The following is an 18,334-nucleotide window of genomic DNA, read 5'->3' on the forward strand; positions in this document are numbered from 1 at the left end:
AACTTCTTTAACTTTCTCTGCTGCCTGCAGTATGAGCATTTTTAACATTTTAGCTCTCAAGGCTAGCTTCAAATGGCAAAAATGTGGGTTCCATCATAGGAAAGAAAAGGATCACACAAAGAGATGCAAGCTTGAGGAAGGGGAGGACAGACTGGGTATACCAGGGCTATTCAAGACCTTCCTCAGCTAAACGGTGAAGCTGGCAAATATTCTTGTTTGGAGGAAAATATGAACGGTTCAGCAGACACTTGCCGTCTTTCCTGAGAGTACATATATAAAGACCCTGTACTTTGGCCACATAGCACTGCAGCCAAATCCTAATTATACACAGAAGTTAAAAGGGAAAAAAGAAAGTGCTCCCAAATGGAATCCTCCAATAATTTCCAGTCAATATTTTAGGTTAAGTATCTGTTCATCTGGGGCTACCACCTTCTCCCAGGCACTAGGATGAGCCATGCCTTCTGCCTTTCCAGTAGCTTGTCCACGGAGCCAACAGGTCTTATCCAGATTGCTCTAGTAGATGTAGATCTGCTCTAGAGTGACATCGTGAGTATATACTGTTTTAACTAGCAATGTACAACAGGATCTGCCTCAATCCTAAAGTAACTCACTCAGAGGGATGTGTTGATTCGAAGGCCTTTGGGGAGGCTCCCCGTTGAAATCAGGCCAAACAGCATATTCAGAATTTCTCAAGAAGGGATTCTATGCCTGAGGAGGCTTCCAGGTAGGAGTGGATCCAGGTTCTAAAACGTCTCACCAGAGCAGCTGTGGCTTTCCATAGCTTTCTGAAGAACTTAGGCCTAAGAGCAAGTATGGGTGAGGATGTAGAGAAATTGAAACACTCATACCCAGCTGGTAGGAATGTAGAACGGTGCAGCTGCTTTGGAAAGCAGCCTAGCAGTTCCCCAAAAAGTTAAAAACAGAGTTACCATATAGCTCCAAAACTCCACTCTTAGGTACACATCCAAGGGAAATGAAAACATACGGCCACACAAAAACTTGCATGTAAATGTTCATAGCAACATTGTTCATAGCCAAAAGGTGGAAACAACTCAAATGTCCATCAATTTATGATGGATAAATATCATGCGGTATGTCCATACAGTGGAATATTGTTCGGCAATAAAATAAATGAAGTACTGACACATGCTATAACATGGAAGCACCTTGAAAAAATGCTAACTAAAAAAACGATCACAGAAGACCACATATTGAATGATTCCTTTTGTATGAAATATCCAGAATAGAAAAATCCATAGAGACAGAAAGTAATTTTGTGGTTACCTAGGGCTAAAGGTTGAGGAAAAATGGAGAGTGATTGCTAATGGGTACAGAATTTCTTGTTGGATGATAAAAATGTTCTAAAATTGATTGTGGCGATGGTGGTAGAACTCTATGAATATACCAAAAGTCATTGAATTATATACCTTCAATGGTGAATCGTATGGTGTATGAAGTATATCTCAATAAAGCTATCAGAAGGAGGAGAAGGAGAAGAAAGAAAAGGAGACAAAAAAGGAAAAGGAAGAAGAATCATCAAGGCATTGGAATACTCATTGGCAGAGTCTCTCCAAAACATCTCAGGTTCATTACTACTAGGAAATGAGACAGTCCAGTGATTATGCTGTGGGCTCTGGAATAAGTATGATTGAGCTGGGGTCAGATAGGCGTTAGCATGACTGTGTTACTCCTTACCAAGTGACTCCTGAAATTGAGGTAGAGTTTTCTGAGATAACTTGTGTGTAGTGGTTCTGCAGCATGCATCAGGTCACCTGGAGGGCCTGTAAAAATGAATCTTGCTGGGCCCCACCCCAGAATGCCTGATTCAGTAGGTCTGGAGTCGGGCCAGAGAATTTGAGTTTCTAACAAGTTTTCAGGTGATGCTGATGCTGCGGGCCCTAGAACCGCACTTTGAAAACTACTGATCTAATACTGAGTTCTTGACGTTCCCCAGGGCCTACTGAGCATACTTTGCCAATAACAGCAGAAATTCATAGTGCAAATTAATTACTATGTGTGATTTAATATTAGTAACCTTATCAATATTTTATTTGGCGATTATTATTATTATTATTTTCTTTTTTTTTGCGGTACGCGGGCCTCTCACTGTTGTGGCCTCTTCCATTGTGGAGCACAGGCTCCGGACGTGCAGGCTCAGCGGCCATGGCTCACGGGCCCAGCCGCTCCACGGCATGTGGGATCTTCCCGGACCGGGGCACGAACCCGTGTCCCCTGCATCGGCAGGCGGACTCTCAACCACTGTGCCACCAGGGAAGCCCGGCAATTATTTCTAAATGTTGATATATAATTAGTGGACTGCAGTTTTGATGAAATGATGAAAGGAATCACAGTCTAGGAATCAGAAGACCTGGGGGTCATGCCCTTGCGGCCCTAGGAATTTGAACCAAAAAAGTTCCTGACCACAGTTTCCTCACCTGTGAAAAACAAATCCCAATAATGCCTCACTAATATATACAAGGCTGTGAGAAAGATAACATGATAACCTAGTTGAAAATACATGGCAAATTGCATATGCGTTAAACGTACATTCTTAATGTCTGCTCAGGACAGCCAGTCTCTGGGAAACTTCTAGCAATGGGCTGCAAGTCCTCAGTTTCTAGAATCCCCTGCGACACTGCATGAGTTAGGATGCTATCAACTCTAAGTAACAAGAATCTATACCCAAACTAGACTAAACTCTAAAGATGTTTACTTGTGCACATTACAGGGTGTCTAGCCATGGAAGCTGTAAACTGTAAGATAAAAGAGGTCTGCAGAGAATGGGGAACAGGAAGGGCCTGGAAAGTGTTGGGAAATGAACGTGTGATCAAGATGAGTGCTTACAATGATTTGCATTGTCTCTTGGAGCTCTTTAAACCTTAAGACGTATCCAGAATGCAGGATATAACTCATGAGCAAAAGGATGATCCGTTTTAAAACCTCTACAGTAGTGGTTCTCAACCTTGGCTGTACATGCAAATCATAGAGGAAGGTTTTAAAGGATACTCTCGTCTGGGCCTGGTTCAAAAGCTTCTGATCTGATGGATCTGGGGTGAGACTCAGACACTGGTGTCTTTCAAAAGTTCCCCAGGTAATTCTTAAGTACTGACAGGGTTGAGAATAATTGCTCCAGCATATCATAAACCGAAGTGGTTGCCCTAAGCTTGGAGGTCTCCAGTTGCCAGCACTGGGGAGTTACTTAGGGATAGGAGTGATAGGACAGTGGTCCCTAATCTTTTTGGCACCAGGAACCGGTTTCAAGGAAGACAGTTTTTCCGCGGACCGGCGGGGGAGGGGAGCGGGGGAGCTGGGAATGGTTTCGGGATGATTCAAGTGCTTTCTATTTATTGTGCACTTTATTTCTATTATTATTACCTTGTAATATATAATGAAATAATTATACAACTCACCATAATGCTGACAGGAGGTGGAGCTCAGGTGGTAATGAGAGCAATGAGAAGCAGCTGTAAACACAGATGAATCTTCGCTCACTCACCCGCCATTCACCTCCTGCTGTGTGGCCAGGTTCCTAACAGGCTGCAGACCGGTACAGTCCGCAGCCCAGGGGTTGGGGACCCCTGTTATTGGAGAAGGTGGTACTAAAACAAACTGGGACTCATGCTTAGTCAGCCCAGAGCCTCTTCCCCTCCCTTTGATAACTACATCCTCAGAGCAAATTACACGCTCGACACACACACAAATACACACACGTTTGCTTTCCTCCCATGTGTAACTTTCTCCTTCAAGGTTACCTTAATTTAGCCTGAATGCCATCTGGTAAATGTGCTATAAATTGACAAGGGGTGGACTTCATAGTGTGATTTTTTTCCCCCTGGATCCACATTCCTTTAGGAAAGTGGTTCTTAAACTTTGGTGTGAATAAGAATCACGTGGAAGAATTTTTTAATGTAGATACCTGGGCATCACCTGTGAGGTTATGATTTAGTAGGTCTGGAGCCCAGGAATCTGCATTTTAACAATCTTCACAGGAGCTTGAGAAATCATTGGTCTACAGCCACAATTTTAAGAAACTTCCTGAGGGACAGCCCTGATGAAAAATGGGAAATACTACCCACTTAGGGGATGCCCAAAGGGCTCAAGAAATTTGAACAGCTAAATCACCAAAGAAAACAGACAGATGACCAATAAACACATGAAAAGATGCTCAAAATCATTAGTCATTATAGAAATGCAAATCAAAACCTCACTGAAATACTACTGGAAACTAGTAACTTGTTAAAATGGTTAAAATAAAAGAAACTGCAATTTTTCTGGGAGGGATGCACTATAGTTCAGCACTTGAGAAATCGGGTAGTTTCTTACAAAGTTAAATATACACTTAATCCAGTACTCTCACTCCTAGGTATTTGCCCAAATGAAATAAAAATTTCTTCTCACAGAAACCTATTCATGGACGTTTATAGTAGTTTTATTCATAACTACTAAACACTGGGAAAGAAAAACAAATGTCTTTCAACTGGTAAATGTATAAGCAGTCTGTAGCACAACCATAACATAGAACACCACTCAACAGTGTAAAGGAATGAACCATTGACACTAACACACAACAATACGGATGGATCCAGAAAGCATTTTTCCTAGTGAAAGGAGTCAGACAAAAGGCAACATATTGTATGATTCCATCTATTTGACATCCTGGAAAAGGCAAAACTACAGTGACGGAAAGTAGATCAGTGGTTACCAGGGGCTGGGTATTGGGAAGGATTTGGCTACCAAAGGGCATAAGGGGACTAGAGGGTTGAGGGAACTGTTCTGTGTCTTGATTATGGTACTGGTTGAACGACTGTATGCTGAATATAGAAGAGATGAATTTTATTATATGTAAGTTATACCTCATTAAAAAGAAAACTCAACACAGAGGGGAAAACCACCGAAGGATAAAAAGTGGCTTTATTCAAATTAAACTCATGACGTATTTGTCAGCCGAGCATGGTTTCTAGGTGTAGATGGGTCCAATTTCAGCAGCTCAGAAGGATGTTTAAATGTAGCAATAATGCCCAACTTATCTCTCTAGGGGCCCATAGTACTTCCATATGTGACTTAAAAATTCTCAGAGTAGCCTGCAAACTGGCATTCCATGCTTATAACTCAGGGTTAAAAGATGTTGGGCTGAGAACTTAAAGTAGGTATCTAGCCTTGCAGAAATGTGAATAACTCTGACCCTTCAACCTATTATTTTGGTGTTTTGAAATCACTTTCTGCATATTTGTGTGGTCCTGGAAGGCTGGTTTGGAGAACAAATACAGGGGTTTGCTAGTGGTGGGGTGGGGGGGTTAGGGAAGAGAGAAGTGAAGTGCTAAGAGATGAGGGACAAATTTGCTCCTTCTTTCAAGTGAATGTTTCTGAGGTGTGTGAAGCCATTTGCTTTTATAATCTATCTGCTAAGTTGTTCCTCCTCTAGGGAGTTTCTTCCATTTGCATGTTCCTTACGTTTTCTTAGAATTCCACCTTAAAACAAACTGAATGTACTTATGGCCAGTATCTCGGCGCTGAAAAGTTTTGCTTAAACGATGACACACTGCAGTTGGAGCCTGCTTGCTCGCCCACATCTGGAAGCCACATGTCAGCAGCAGCTGTATAAAACCAGCAGCCCAGCAGACATAGGGTGACATTTTTTGCCAGAAACCCAGACAGCATGGACCTCACTCTTCTGTGGGTGCTTCTGCCACTGGTCACCGTGACCTGGGGGCAGTATGAAGACTACGGGTACCCATATCAGCAGTACCAAGACTATAGTGATGATGGGTGGGTGAATCTGCACCGGCAGGGCTTCAGCTACCAGTGTCCCCATGGGCAGGTGGTGGTGGCCGTGAGGAGCATCTTCAACAAGAAGGAAGGTTCTGACAGACAGTGGAACTACGCCTGCATGCCCACACCTCAGAGCCTGGGGGAGCCTACAGAATGCTGGTGGGAGGAGATCAACAGGGCTGGAATGGAATGGTAAGAGCCAGCGGGCTGCACACGGCCGGTATTATCGCAGCATATCCCTCTCACTGGGGGATGCTTGGTGCTCAGGGAACAGCACTTACTAGAGACTGGGCAAGTTCTACCAGGAACCTTTCCATTGCATGTTCTGGGTGGGGCAGGGTCACTGCTGAGCAGACCGCATTACAGGGCAAAACCCCAGAATGGGGGGGTGTCCATGGCAGATGGACTCTTCTATGGTTCTGTTCCTTCCAGAAGCAGCCCTACTCTCAGTTTGGTCCAGGACTAGTAGGGGTCTGCGAAACGTTTACCAGTTCGCCAAAAGTTAAGTACAGAAATTCAAAGTATTTACGGAACTTTATAGCAATTTAACATTATTGTGACATCCAAGTGACATTTTAGTTTGGTAGTAATTTATTTTGACTGTTTTACAAAAGTATTGGTACCCAATAGTTTGGGGAAAATAAACAATGGGACGTTCACCACGGACAGTTTGAGAAATATTGATACAGAGCAAACGAATGGGGAGAAGGGTCAAAGAAGCTTAGGCAAAGAGAAGTGAAATTAAATAGCTCTCTCCTGCCCCGATTAAATGTGCTCTCTCAGTTTTGAGTACCAAGGTCCTTCTCTCTGTCTGAATTTAAAATGGGTTTCATTGCTGGGAAATAGTTTACTAAAGTCTTTTGGGGAGAAGGACTGTTCTCTTCTGACTGGACTCTACCATGGTTAATGACATGGAAATGGTCTGAGCCTGTGTCTCCACTGTGGGGTGTGACTGTCTCACCCTAGTACTTGGTCAGAACCCATCCTAGGAGCTATGGTCTGTGAGGCCAGTTAATCACAGCAGTCAGGATGAAAGCAGGACCACTGGGTGGGTTGGAGGAATGGGTGGAAGCAGACCCTGTGGAAGGCTGGCCTGGGGAAGAGGAAGCCCAACTGGCAGGCTGCTGTTATGGTAACTGTAGAGAGAAGATTCTTTGAGGACTCCCAGCATGCATGGGGTGTAATGGGGGTTAGGGATGGTCAAGCACAAAACAAATCCAGCAGCACACAGAACAATGATGGGAGATCAAGAGGAAAAGACTGATGGGTGGAGGGGACCTCTCAGTAATAAAAACAGTGGCCATTGATTGAGTGCTTACCCTGAGCAAGCACCACGCTGGGGGATTTCTATGCATTATCTCATTTAATGCTCAAAACAAATCTCTAAGTCATTTTATAGGTAGATAGAACGCAGTCTAGAGATCAGGGGTTTCCTCAGCTGGGAAGTGGTAGAGCAAGGATTTGGATTCAGTGAGTCTCAGCTCCAAAGTGTATGTGCTTAGCCCTGGTGATGGGTGAGACAGACTTGAGAGTCTGCTCCCTCTGCCCATTGTGGGCTCAGTCAGCACAGCCAGGGCCACAGGACTGGACTCAGGGCAGTTCTTCATCCTGAGGACGGAGGGCTCTGCAAATCACAGCAGAAGCCAGCCCTGGAGGGATTGGACCAGCTTGTTTACTACCATGACTGAGGAGGGGCTCAGCCAGCCTGTGGAAGGGATGGGAAGAGGGTCACACAGGCAGCTTCAGGTCAGGGGCCCCATTATTGGGCCTTTCTCATCCCCCTCACTGCCTCTAGTGAGCAGATTTAATTATCCAAACCCCCTGCTGACAGATGGTTGACTCCGAATCCAGCCTCTCACCTCAATGACTGACAGTCTCCAGTGGTTCCCTGTAGCCAGGCCAGTTGCCTGGCACAGAGCATGGGGATGCCCAAATTACAACTGTCTGTCTAGTCCTCCAACTTAGGGGGCTATTATGTGGGTGGGGCCCCTTTCTAATGTTCCCCTTGTAGAGCCACAGCAAAACACACTCAGATGATTTCTTAAGCCCCAAAGGAAGAGCCCTGGGCTCTGAATCAGGAGGCCTGGATTTAGATCCTGGTTCTAAAGACAACTTGCTGGGTGACCTTGAACCACGGGTTCAGCTCTCTAGGCTCCCACCACATTTGGAAAGTGAGCAGTCAGACTGCATGATCTCGCAAGGTTCCGTGGCTCCAGTTCTCTTTCCTCTGCTTGGCTCTGAAAAGACAGTTGGATTTTTCTTTCATTCTGTTGATTCTTGTGTTTACCCCTGCTTGGGAGAGAAGACAAATTATGTTTAGTTTCAAACTTGCCAGAGTGTGACTGGTTTGTCATTAACTCCCAAACTGTTTGAAGAAAAGTATGAGAGGGAGTAGAAATTATATGATTTTGTTTGACCAATGCAAGTCGAATGAGAAACTGACAGGCACGATCTCTCTTCCACCTTCTCTTCTTCCACATTTTTGAGTATGCAGAGTCAAGTGATATATTTTTTTCTTTCTCCCTTTCCACCCTCTGTTCTCTCATCTCCTCCTCCATTAATCACAGAGTAAAAAATGTACAAACATGAAAAACAGTAGGACTCAGCTGTCCCAAGACTGATCTCAATTATTCCAGAGGCATTTTTGTTGGATGATTATTGCTTTGAGTTTAGACTCCAGTCTCAGTGAAAAATCTGGAAGGAAAGAAATTGCTCATAAACTGGGGAGCAGTTATATCTTCCCGTTGGCTGCAGGGTCTTAATCTGTTCCGGAGGAAGAGTTGACAGTTTTGTGCAATTTGGCTGCCTTGTATAACTACATTAGCTTTCAGGCTTATTTTAAGAGCGGACGAGGAATCTTGAACACAGATGTGACAACAGTACATAGGGTCTGCTAAAGACACTTGCTAACTGGAGCACAGTCTTTAAAAAGTGCTTCCGTCATGGCTGAGTGACTTGTAACACTGCTGTTTTGCTAGGGTTTCTCTGTTGAAAATCACTTCTTCAGTTGGCAGATTCTGAAGTGTGCATGCTGGTCCCTCACTAACAACTGCTTGGAGGCTTTACCTGGGTTCCATGAGTGGCATTTTGCCATCTCAGAGCATGCCTCAGTTGTTCTTGGGGAGTATTCTCAAACCTGGGTTGACCCAGGCTGCAGGACATGTGGGTCCTGTGTGGAACAGGATGAAACTGGAATTTTGTAGTGAGGCTGAGCTGGAGTGTGGTGGAAGGGGCTCTGGTCTTAGAATCAGGAAACTTTGACTTGCAGCTCCTGTTTCTATCATCTCTGAGCTCTGTGGTCTTGGGCATTCAGTTTCTCATTCTGGAAAAAAAGAAAAGAGTGTGACACCCACCTCACAAGCTGTTAGAGGGTGTTACCATGATGCTTACAGGAGAAAGTGTAGGAGAACTCTAAAACAAATCTAAATCTAAAACAAATTCTTGGCACATCATGGACAGTCAATAGAGATTTTGTGTATCCGAAATTTGATGAGGCTAATTTGAGGCAAACCAGCTTTACATGGAGTCTGAATTCAGAAGAAGAGCATTCAGTATATTGACATCCACTTTTTCCCCAGGGCTTCAAAGAATTCCCAAGAAGATATTTCAAAATGGTAGCTTGTTTTAGAGCTAATTATTTGAATTTATGAATTTACCAAAGATAAGTCGCATGATAGAGAAGAGGAAACCATGTTACTTCCACAACATTCCAAAATCATGAGCTACTCCAAATTTTGGCAGTTTTATCCTTGGCTAAGGTACAAGCCCACATAAGAGCATATAATTCAGCCTGTTAGGCTGAAGTAGCTATAGATGAAGGTACTGCCTCAACAATATCAAAAGAAGTTGCAATAGCATACTCAGCACAACATTTGCCATTGTCACCTTTTAAATAAGAACTACTAGTGAACCATGAATAGTCAACATTACCCAAAGAATTTCCTACAGATCATTTACAAGGAGTCAGTAGGTGATCCATCAGTGTTAAGAAGTCAAGAGGAACTTCATCAGTGACAGAGGGGAGAAGAGTAGCAGAATTAAGATTATTACAACATAAAAGAGTGATGTGAGGAACAGCTAACAAAAGGACTTCTTATGAAGTGAGGCAGCTGAGAAATGTTGAGTGTGATGAGAATTTTCAGGAGAGCTTCTACTGAAATGGTGAAATGGTCCTGGACAAACCTCAACTCTAAGTCCTTAGGTTTTCTCACCAGTAAAATGAGAGCATTACAGGGACTAGTTAAGGGACAGTGAGGCCTTGAGCCTTGTAATCTTCTAAGATGGTTTTTATGTCTTGAAGGACTTCTTTACTTACAGGATGTTGATTAATTCTGGGAAGAGGTTTTAAGAGATCTATCTGAATCTTGATGGGAGGTGGGCTGTGACTTTTTCCAATATCAGCTGTAGATTTTGCCCATAAGGAGGGTGGTAGTTGATTCAATAGGGGTAGATGATCAGTGTTTCCAGAATAAACTCTGGTACCATCAAAAACAAAGCAAATAAAAGATGTCAAAGAGTCATTTAATTCACCTGGTTGGCTGCTTGGATAACTACTGTCAATTCTAGAATTGCTTTCTCCTTTGGGGAGAAAGAAAATTCTATATACTTCTCTAAGAAGTCTTGACCTAATAAATGGATGGGCAGAGAAACTAAGGAGAAAGGGGTATGTGTCTTTCAAAGGGCCTAAACAAAAGGGAATATGTCCAAGGACAGAAACCTCTTGAGGTTTATTAGAGATCCCTACTATTTGAATTGTTTTAGCGCTACAAGGCAAGGGGTGATTGACAGTAGAGGGGTTGAGTACCAGGAGTGTGACTCCAGTGTCAGTGAGGTCTGGAAGAGATTTATCTCCAATCTGGAGAAACGTTCTTCAAGTCAATTAAGAGGGAGGATTGGGAAGAGCTCCTATAGTTCCCAGGAGCTTAGTCACTGAGAACCGGGAGGATGTTGGAAAAGGCTGATTAGAGGGCTGAAGGCACCTAAAGCACTTAAATTTGTAGCAAATTCTTTTCCAATGTCCTGACTTTTTGCAATAATAGCAGAAACTCGGGGTGGGTGGGGGATCATTTAAGGGCCTTCACTTGCTGGAGTTGAAGGTTAAGAATTTTGTCAGTCTTCCTTTTAGGTGACTCAGTTAAAGTATGAGAGAGCTGGTTTATCAGATTAACTAAATCTGGAGTGGACAAATTTTCCTGTTCCGTCCTGGTCCTTTTTACCAGAAGGAAGATGTTCTGGGTCAGCCTATGACTAAACATAGAGTTACAAGCTACATGGGTGGAATCAACATCTGAAGAAAGACCAGAATTTGCTTTAAAAATAATATGAAATCTATTGTAATAGTCATAAACAGGTTCATCAGATTTTTGTGTGCAAGTCTGAATTTTGTTCCATTCAACAGTCTTTGGAAAAGCCCTAGGAATTCCTCAACAAAGTCACTTATTGATTGCCTGAGTCTGATCATAAAATAAGTTAGTGGGCTGGTCTTTCCTCTACTAACAGTTTTCATTCAATGCTGGGCATGGTCTTCACCTACAAGCTTATGAACAAGCTGATGTTAAGTCTTAGAAACCAGGTTGATAAATCTGAATGACTATATTAATTCAGCAAATCTGTGAGGATCTCCAGTTACTTTGGGAGAATCTCTGACCTTGACTCACAGTTCAGTGTTAGTCTAGGAAATATAAGAAATTAAGGGTTTGTCCTCTGGATCCCCCAAAGGCTTAATTTTAAAGGGATAGGTTCTGATAAGTTCAGAGGAAAAGGGAGTGGGGAGAGTTTCAGAGAAAAGGGGAAGTCTGGCAAGAGAATTAGTATTGGGGAACTGGGGATGTAAGGGATGTGTAGGCAGGCAAAAAGAAGGGAAGGGGGAAGCTGGCACTGGAGGTGGGACCTGAGCAGGAGGAGGAGTGAGACAAGATGGTGCTGGAGATGGAGCCTGAGACAGAGAAGCCAAGGAAGAAGAGCCTGAGGCTTTGGGAGCCATGTTACCTTTCTTTAATTGTTTACCTTAGTTCATCTTAAAATCTTATTTTGCAAAGATCCAATTTTAGGCTGCTGATAATGTTTGGAAGCCTAAAAATACCAATCGAAATAGGCATTCCATTTAGTTTTGGAAATTTTAGAGCTATGGTTGTCCAATTTGGTTTTAAGAAAAGTACGTTTAGGGATTTCAAAAGTTCCTCATAATGGTCATTGCCATTCTAAATTGCTTTCGGTTAGGTCAGTCCAGTTTGGTTAGACATGCACATGAAGAGGGACCTTGGTTTTCAAACATAAAATGGGCCAGGATCCCTGTAGGGAAGGGGTACCCTCAAAATATTTAGATAACTGGGATCCTATTTCTCAGAGCTTTTTCTCTAGAGTAAAATAATTCTTTTCAAACAACTTAAGCAGCTCAAATAGCTCAAACAGCCTGCAGGCCTAATACCAGCCAGTTCTAAGGGAACAGTCTAGTCCTGGAAGAGCCAGGCAGGAAGCTGCTCAGCACAGTTCCAATAGAACAGCCCCTATTCCTGAAGGAATGGGCTGGTGGCTAGCCAGTTCAAGCTGGATAAGTCTGATTTCAAAAATCAGGCCGAAGTGCCAAATGAGTAGTCGCATACAGAACAAGGTCTTAACCAAAAAAGATGAAACCTTAAAACAGATCCCAAATAAAACCTGGAGAGCTTCAAAACGCAAAGAGGATGAAGCTCAGATCCAGGAGAAAGACTTGTCCTCAAACCCCAGGGTCAGTTAGAAAAGCAGTGAGCAACAATGAGCTCAATGTAGTACCACACCTGTTTGCTTACAAGCCTCAGAGTAATCGGGGGTCTTCACTGGACCCACATATGGAACAACAAAATGTTGACCTAAAACAAACAGACAGCCAGTTATAACTCCAGAAAAAAATGGGTTTATTTGGAGGAGCAAAGAATTGCAATTTAGGGTCTACAACTATAGTGAGGCATGCACAAGTCCCCCACAAAATGGAAAGGAGAAAACTCTTTTATAGAGGGGAAAAGGAAGTTGGGGGGGGCCTATATTAAACAAAGTTCATGGCTTTTCATTGGTTGCGTTATGACAATCTCTCATTGGCTGAGCTCTTGCCAGGCAAGAAGAGGAAATCTTTCTTCTTCTGTTGGGCTCTGCTATCTTTGAAGGGTATGAGAGCACCCCTTTCTGGTCTCCTGACTCTAATTGAGGTTTCTGCTTATTAATTTTTTACAGTAGGAACTCAGCTTTCCATAATCTGATTCTAACTGAGACCAAGGTTCTGTCTAGTACGGAGCAATCCGTCCTGATTCATTATTCTGATCATTCAGTACACACAGTGCTCACCTCTTCAGAGAAGTTTTCCCAGACCACCTCCTCTAAACCAACGTCTCTCACACTCTATTCCCCAAACTGCGTTACGTTTCCCGCAGTGCTCTTGTCATTACATGATTTGTATTTATAGTTTGTCCCCTTCAGATTATAAGCTTCATGAATGTAGGGACTTTGTCTCATTCACCATTGTATAGAATATTGCCCAGCACTAGAATAATGCTGGCACATAGTGGGCCCCACTAAATATGTAGCAAAAGACCAAATAAGACTAGTTAGTGCATCGAGCACCTCACAGTGCCCTAAACAAAGAAGCCTGAGATCTTCCTGCAAGGGAAACCATTTTGCTTACATTTTTTAATTTAATTTTTTATTTTATATTGGAGTATAGTTGATTTACAATATTGTGTTAGTCTCAGGTGTACAGCAAAGTGACTCAATTATACATATATCCATTCTTTTTCAAATTCTTTTCCTATATAGGTTATTACAGAATGCTGAGTAGAGTTCCTTGTGCTGTATAGTAAGTCCTTGTTGATTATTTTCTATATAGTAGTGTGTATATGTTAATCCCAAACTCCTAATTTATCCCTCCCCCCCAGTACATATATACAGGGGAACACTACTGAGTCATAAAAAAGAATGAAATAATGCCATTTGCAGCAACATGGATGGACCTAGAGATTATCATACTAAGTGAAATAAGTCAGACAGAGAAAGACAAATATCATATGATATCACTGATATGTGGAATCTAATGATACAAATGAATTTATTTACAAACAGACAGACTCACAGACTTCAGAAACAAACTTATGCTTACATTTTTGATTCTCAATATTCCAGTGTCTATAATATGGGGCTCAATTTTATTGTACACAACTCATTTTGGCTTCTTGCATTCACCACCATGCAGGATGATCTTTTTTGACTTCCTAAAGTTCTCTAAACCATGTGCAGAGGATGGCTGACACACTTGTTAGCTCAGGATAAATTCTTTATTAGGTTTCCATTATCCCACAAATCTTAATGTCCCAATATGTTTTTGAAAATACAATAGCAAAACTTTTTATTGCAAAAGCCATACGGGCTAAATGCTACATGGTATCCTGGTTTGGATCCTGTAACAGAAAAAGTGCATTAATGGAAAACCTGGTAAAACCTAAATGAAGTCTGGAGTTTAGTGATGTACAATGTTAATTTCTTAGTATTCATAAAGGCACCAGAGTGATGAAAGATAACTTTAGGGTAATCTAGGTGAAGGGCATACATGAATCCTATGTATTATCTTTACAAATCTTCTGTATCTCAAAAATTATTTCAGAATTAAAAGATTAAAAAATAAGGAGGCAGGCTGGTAGAGTACATATTGGGAGTTTAAAAGGCAGAGTGTAACAGAATCACAAAATCTCAGCACTGGGAGGGATCTCATGTAACATCCAGAACAACCTCCCTGCATCATAGATTAGGAATTAAAGCCAAGAGTGAAGCAATTGAAAAAGCAGCGAAACAAGTACATTAAGTATAAGTGCTATTATCTTAATCCTAATTGATATGGTGCTTTATAGTTTATAAAGTATTCCTCAGTCATACATTCATTTGCTTATTCATTCACTACCAAATGTTTATGATCACAAACTTTGCCAGACTCCAAGATTATGAAGATAAATAACATACAGTCTATGCCCTTGTGCTACTCATGATCTAATCGTATTCGATCTTCACAATAATACTGCAAGGCAGCATTACTATTTCCCCCATTTTATACATGAAGGAACGCGGTTCAGAAGCATTAGGAGACTCGCCTGCTCATAGCTAGTGCAGAGGTGGAACCCAAGCCACAGTGCTGATGCCACAGTGCTGCCGGTGAATATTAAATGTTGGTGGTATTTTTGGTCTTGAATAAAGTTGTAGTCAGTTCTGGGCTAAAGAAGATATCACACCTATGTAAGATTGACCTCTGAGGGAAACAAGGTTGCGTGTGGGAGAATAGAGTTATAGCAGATCTAGGATTCTTGCCAACTTTCCATCTTGGTCACTGTCCTGAGATCTAGGAATCAATTGTCTGAGGGAACTTGGGCTTTGCAAAATGGCTCTTGGCTGTGCTCATAGGATGGTAAACGTTCACTTCTCCCAGTAGGGGATTTGCTTCTGTCTGCATACTTGTCAGATATAATATTCCTAATGAATAAGAGATTTCCACAGAATTAGGATACCTTTCTCTCTCCTCTCTCTCTGTGTGTATGTGTGTGTTTCTTCGAGGTATCTTGAAGTAATTGAAAGAATATGGACTTTGGAGACAAACAGAATAGTTCTCAAAATGCAGCCCCACTACTAACTTTAGGCAAGTCATGTCAACTTTCTAAGCCTCAGCTTCTACTTCTACAAAGACAATGCCCCAGAATTGTTGTGAGAATTAAATGAGATAATATATATGTATTATTGGCTGTGTGTCCTTTGGGGAATTACTTAACCTCTCTAAACCTGAGTTTCCTTATCCATCAAATGGTGGTGGTGGTGGGGAACTGATTATCCAAGCCCATTTCACGGGATTGTTTTGATGATTAAAATAAATAATGCAGGTATCGTGCTTAACACAATGGCTGGCACATGGTAAGTCCTATATAAGAGTTATTTATCCTTACTATAATGACTACTCTCTGGAAACTGAAACTCAGAGATAAATGTCACACAGTTGGTAAATTATAAAGCTGGAGTTGAAATATACAAATTGCTAGGTTACAAAGACCACTGATAGGTAACATTTCGTTTTGGGAACATATAATTCAGTATACATATTAAGTGTACAATATGAATGTCAAATATTTTTCACATTTCAGATAACACAGCGGTAGTATTAGATCGCTTGGTTAACAAATATTGTAAATAATTGACTTCAGGAGCTCCTGTGGTTAATTAAGCCTGAAATCCCTGCGTGACCTGGAATTGTGCTCAGGCCAAAAGTGATCTCAGGACATAAATACATCTCATAATATAACCTGGATCTTCTCAGAGGCCTTTGGGTTAGCCTCTACTGCTTGTATTTTTCTAAAACAGGGCAGGAGTTTGTGTTTTGGGAAGAATTTCTATGTCTCCCTTGTCCTGTCCTATGGCTTTCTATCCAGAGAAGCTGTTCAGCAGTTCATTTCTGATTCACCATCTTGAAACCTGCTATATACTAGCAGAATTAAAACCCGACATGGAGAAGATAGCAGAACTCTTACCCAGATGTGGGCAGGAAGAGAGCAGACAGCATATAACTCAGCATTATTTAAAGAGACTGTTCATATCCCCATCATTGTGGCAGGGGGACCAGTAATCAGTGGTACAGTGTTTACCTTCAAAACCCCAGCACTATCCCACGATGAGATGGTTCAGAGATAGTACATGTTAGGTGAAATGTGTGATTGTGACATCAATGTATCATGAGGAAGAAAAATCAGCAAGAGTTACAATTGTCAAGAAAGGAAGATTTCTTGGAGCAGGTGAGCTTCAAATTATGTTTTATCATCTACTTTCTAAGGCTAATCTTACTGCCCCACTGGAAGGGTTCAACCTTGATAATTCCTAATGTAGGCTCCAACAGAAAGTGTTTTGTGGAGACTAGAATGTAGCTTCTCTTTCCATTTAATTGCAAATATTTATGATAATAGTAATAATAACAACTACTACCTTTCCTGCCTTCCTGCCTTTTTTTTTTAAACATCTTTATTGGAGTATAATTGCTTTACACTGTTGTGTTAGTTTCTGCTGTATAACAAAGTGAACCAGCTATATGTATACATATACCCAATATCCCCTCCCTCTTGTATCTCCCTCCCACCATTCCTATCCCACCCCTCTAGGTAGTCACAAAGCACTGAGCTGATCTCCTTGTGCTATGATAGCTTCCCACTGGCTATCTATTTTACATTTTGTAGTGTATATACGTCCATGCCACTCTCTCACTTTGTCCCAGCTTACCATCCCCCTCCCCGTGTCCTCAAGTCCATTTTCTACATCGAATCTTTATTCCTGTCCTGCCCCTAGGTTCATCAGAACCAATTTTTTAAAGATTCCATATATATGTGTTAGCATACAGTATTTCTTTTCTCGTTCTGACTTACTTCACTCTGTATGACAGGCTCCATCCACCTCACTACAAATAACTCAATTTCGGTTCTTTTTATGGCCGAGTAATATTTCTTTGTATATATGTGCCACATCATCTTTATCCATTCATCTGTCGATGGACACTAAGGTTGGGTCCATGTCCTGGCTATTGTAAATAGTGCTAAAATGAACATTGTGGTATATGACTCTTTTTGAATTATGGTTTTCTCAGGGTATATGCCCACTAGTGGAATTTCTGGGCCAAAGAGTAGTTCTATTTTTAGTTTTTTAAGGAAACTCCATACTGTTCTCCATAGTGGCTGTACCAACTTACATTCCCACCAACAGTGCAAGAGGGTTGCCTTTTCTCCACACCCTCTCCAGCATTTATTGTTTGTAGGTTTTTTGATCATGGCCATTCTGACCACTGTGAGGTGATACCTCATTGTAGTTTTGATTTGAATTTCTCTAATGATTAGTGATGTTGAACACTTTCATGTGTTTGTTGGCTACCTTTATATCTTCTTTGGAGAAATGTCTATTTAGGTCTTCTGGCCATTTTTGGATTGGGTTGTTTGTTTTTGTGATATTGAGCTGCATGAGCTGCTTATAAATTTTGGAGAAAAATCCTTTGTCGGTTGCTTCCTTTGCAAATATTTTCTCCCATTCTGAGGGTTGCCTTTTTGTCTTGTTTATGGTTTCCTCTGCTGTGCACAAGCTTTTAACTTTCATGAGGTCCCATTTGTTTATTTTTGTTTTTATTTCCATTTCCCTAGGAGGTGGGTCAAAAAGGATCTTGCTGTGATGTATGTCATAGAGTGTTCTGCCTATGTTTTCCTCTAAGAGTTTTATAGTGTCTGGCCTTATATTTAGGACTTTAATCCATTTTGAGTTTATTTTTGTGTATGGTGTTAGGAAGTGTTCTAATTTCATTCTTTTACATGTAGCTGTCCAGTTTTCCCAGCATCACGTATTGAAGAGGCTGTCATTTCTCCATTGTATATTCTTGCCTCCTTTATCAAAGATAAGGTGACCATATGTGCGTGGGTTTATCTCTGGGCTTTCTATCCTGTTCCATTGATCTATATTTCTGTTTTTGTGCCAGTACCATACTGTCTTGATTACTGTAGCTTTGTAGTATAGTCTGAAGTCAGGGAACCTGATTCTTCCA

At 41.6% G+C, this 18,334-nt stretch overlaps 1 protein-coding gene across 1 annotated transcript in view; it reads left to right on the top strand.

Moving 5' to 3' along the window:
* Positions 1-5,644: 5,644 nt before the first annotated feature.
* DPT (dermatopontin) overlaps positions 5,645-18,334 on the top strand; it is a 39,464-nt gene continuing 26,774 nt past the window's right edge. The window contains exon 1 of the mRNA XM_079938302.1: positions 5,645-5,961. Within this exon, the coding sequence (XP_079794428.1) occupies positions 5,657-5,961 (305 nt within the window). The 5' untranslated portion in view covers positions 5,645-5,656. The remainder of the gene's footprint in view (positions 5,962-18,334) is intronic.

Source organism: Stenella coeruleoalba, assembly GCF_951394435.1.
Source record: "Stenella coeruleoalba genome assembly, chromosome: 1".
NCBI classification, from domain to species: Eukaryota; Metazoa; Chordata; class Mammalia; order Artiodactyla; family Delphinidae; genus Stenella; species Stenella coeruleoalba.